Source organism: Benincasa hispida, chromosome 12 (assembly GCF_027475165.1).
Source record: "Benincasa hispida cultivar pf3 chromosome 12, pf3_genome.v1.1, whole genome shotgun sequence".
In the NCBI taxonomy this organism is placed as follows: domain Eukaryota; kingdom Viridiplantae; phylum Streptophyta; class Magnoliopsida; order Cucurbitales; family Cucurbitaceae; genus Benincasa; species Benincasa hispida.
This window is the reverse complement of record NC_143489.1, coordinates 10,529,147-10,530,866: the sequence shown is the minus strand read 5'-3', so window position 1 is coordinate 10,530,866 and position 1,720 is coordinate 10,529,147. Positions and strand designations below refer to the sequence as shown.

Genomic DNA, 1,720 nt, shown 5'->3' with positions numbered 1-1,720 from the left:
ATATATATACATCATCGTATCCTTCGTCTCAACAGCTGATCGACCCAGTCACGTATTTTGAAGTTATCGCATTGCTCCATCGCAATCGTTTACTATGATTAGCGTGATGATTATCAAGAGGATAAAATTATGAAAGAAAGAGTTGGAAATTATAAAGAGTAGTAACCATGCAAAAATTAAGATAGATTCATGAAAGAAAAACAAAAAAAGGATACTAAAAAAGGATATACTTCGCCCCTGATGAATGTGTGTCGCTCATCATCACAGGGACTAAGTGTTTCTTCTTTATTTTGGCTTCCCCAAGTCCACGGAGGTTTTCTCGCATTGGAAATCTCCTCCATGATACATCTTTACTCTTTGTCCATTTACCTTAAATGCATCGGTCCCATCTTCATTTGTCAATTCTATCGCTCCATGCGATAATACTTCTTTAATTATGAAAGGCCCGGACCAACGTGATTTCAATTTTCCCGGAAAGAGTCGCAGCCTAGAATTGAACAGTAATACCTTCTGACCTTGCTGGAGATTTTCCTCACACAGATGCTTATCATGCCATCGCTTGGTGCGTTCTTTGTAAATTTTGGCATTATCATATGCCTGTAGTCTCCATTCGTCTAGCTCTAGTAGCTGAAGTTTTCTCTCTTCCCCTATAGCCTTAAGATCAAAGTTAAGCTTCTTAACTGCCCACATCGCCTTATACTCTAGTTCCAACGATAGATGACAAGCCTTTCCAAACACCAATGCATACGTGACATGCCTATGGGTTTCTTATAAGCAGTCCTATATGCCCACATGGCATCGTCAAGCTTCATGGCCCAATCCTTCCACGACGGATTCACCACCTTTTCTAAAATCGGCTTGATTTCACTGTTAGAAACCACTGCTTGTCCATTTGTTTGGGGGTGATATGCGGTGCGATCTTATGGTGGACATTGTATTTGATCAGCAGTTTGTTAATAATACGATTCACAAAGTGGGTCCCGTCGTCACTTATTATGGCACGTAGAGTGCCAAAGTGAGTGAAGATGTTCTTTGTAAGAACTTAGAGACTGTTGCAGCATCGTTTGCAATGCATGAAACAACTGCAATCCATTTGGAAACATAGTCGACGACCAATAGAATGTATTTATGACCATTTGACGATGGAAATGGTCCCATGAAATCTATATCCCAGACGTCAAATAGTTTCACCTCCAATATGATGTTCATTAGCATCGGATTTTTTTCTGAAATGCTTCTAGTGCGTTGGCAATTATCGCATTTCATGGAATATTCTCGTGCGTTCTTAAACAGAGTTGGCCAATAATACCCACATGTCAAAACTTTTGTCGTTGTGCACTGTCCCCCGAAATGCCCTTCATAGGGTGATTCATGACATTGAATTAGTATGCGCTGGAAAGCAGTCTCTGGAACACAGAGTCTCAATATTTGGTCTAGTCCTCTTTTATAGAGATTTGGCTCGTCCTAATTGTAAAATTGGTATTCATGAATGAGCCGCTTCTTCTGATGGGATGTGTAGTTTTCAGGAAATTGTTTGCAGACCAAGAAGTTGACAATATCTTCATACCAGGGTAGTTCTTCAAACTTAAGCAACTGCTCGTCAGGGAATGATGCGTTCACCTCCGACTAAATGCGATCCACTTTAGGATTTTGCAACCTTGATAAATGGTCAGCGACCTGGTTCTCCATTCCCTTTTGGTCGATTATTTCCATGTTCAAT

At 40.4% G+C, this 1,720-nt stretch overlaps 1 protein-coding gene across 1 annotated transcript; it reads right to left on the bottom strand.

The window, feature by feature from the left end:
- Positions 1 to 285: 285 nt before the first annotated feature.
- On the bottom strand, positions 286 to 690 carry LOC150031757 (uncharacterized). Its single transcript, XM_090308270.1, has one exon. The coding sequence runs from the start codon at positions 688 to 690 to the stop codon at positions 286 to 288; it is 405 nt and encodes a 134-aa protein (XP_090164396.1).
- Between the last annotated feature and the right edge of the window lie 1,030 nt (positions 691 to 1,720).

Excerpts from the sequence above, each read along its gene's own strand:
- LOC150031757 (XM_090308270.1), bottom strand. The coding sequence starts at position 690 with ATGTGGGCAGTTAAGAAGCTTAACTTTGATCTTAAGGCTATAGGGGAA.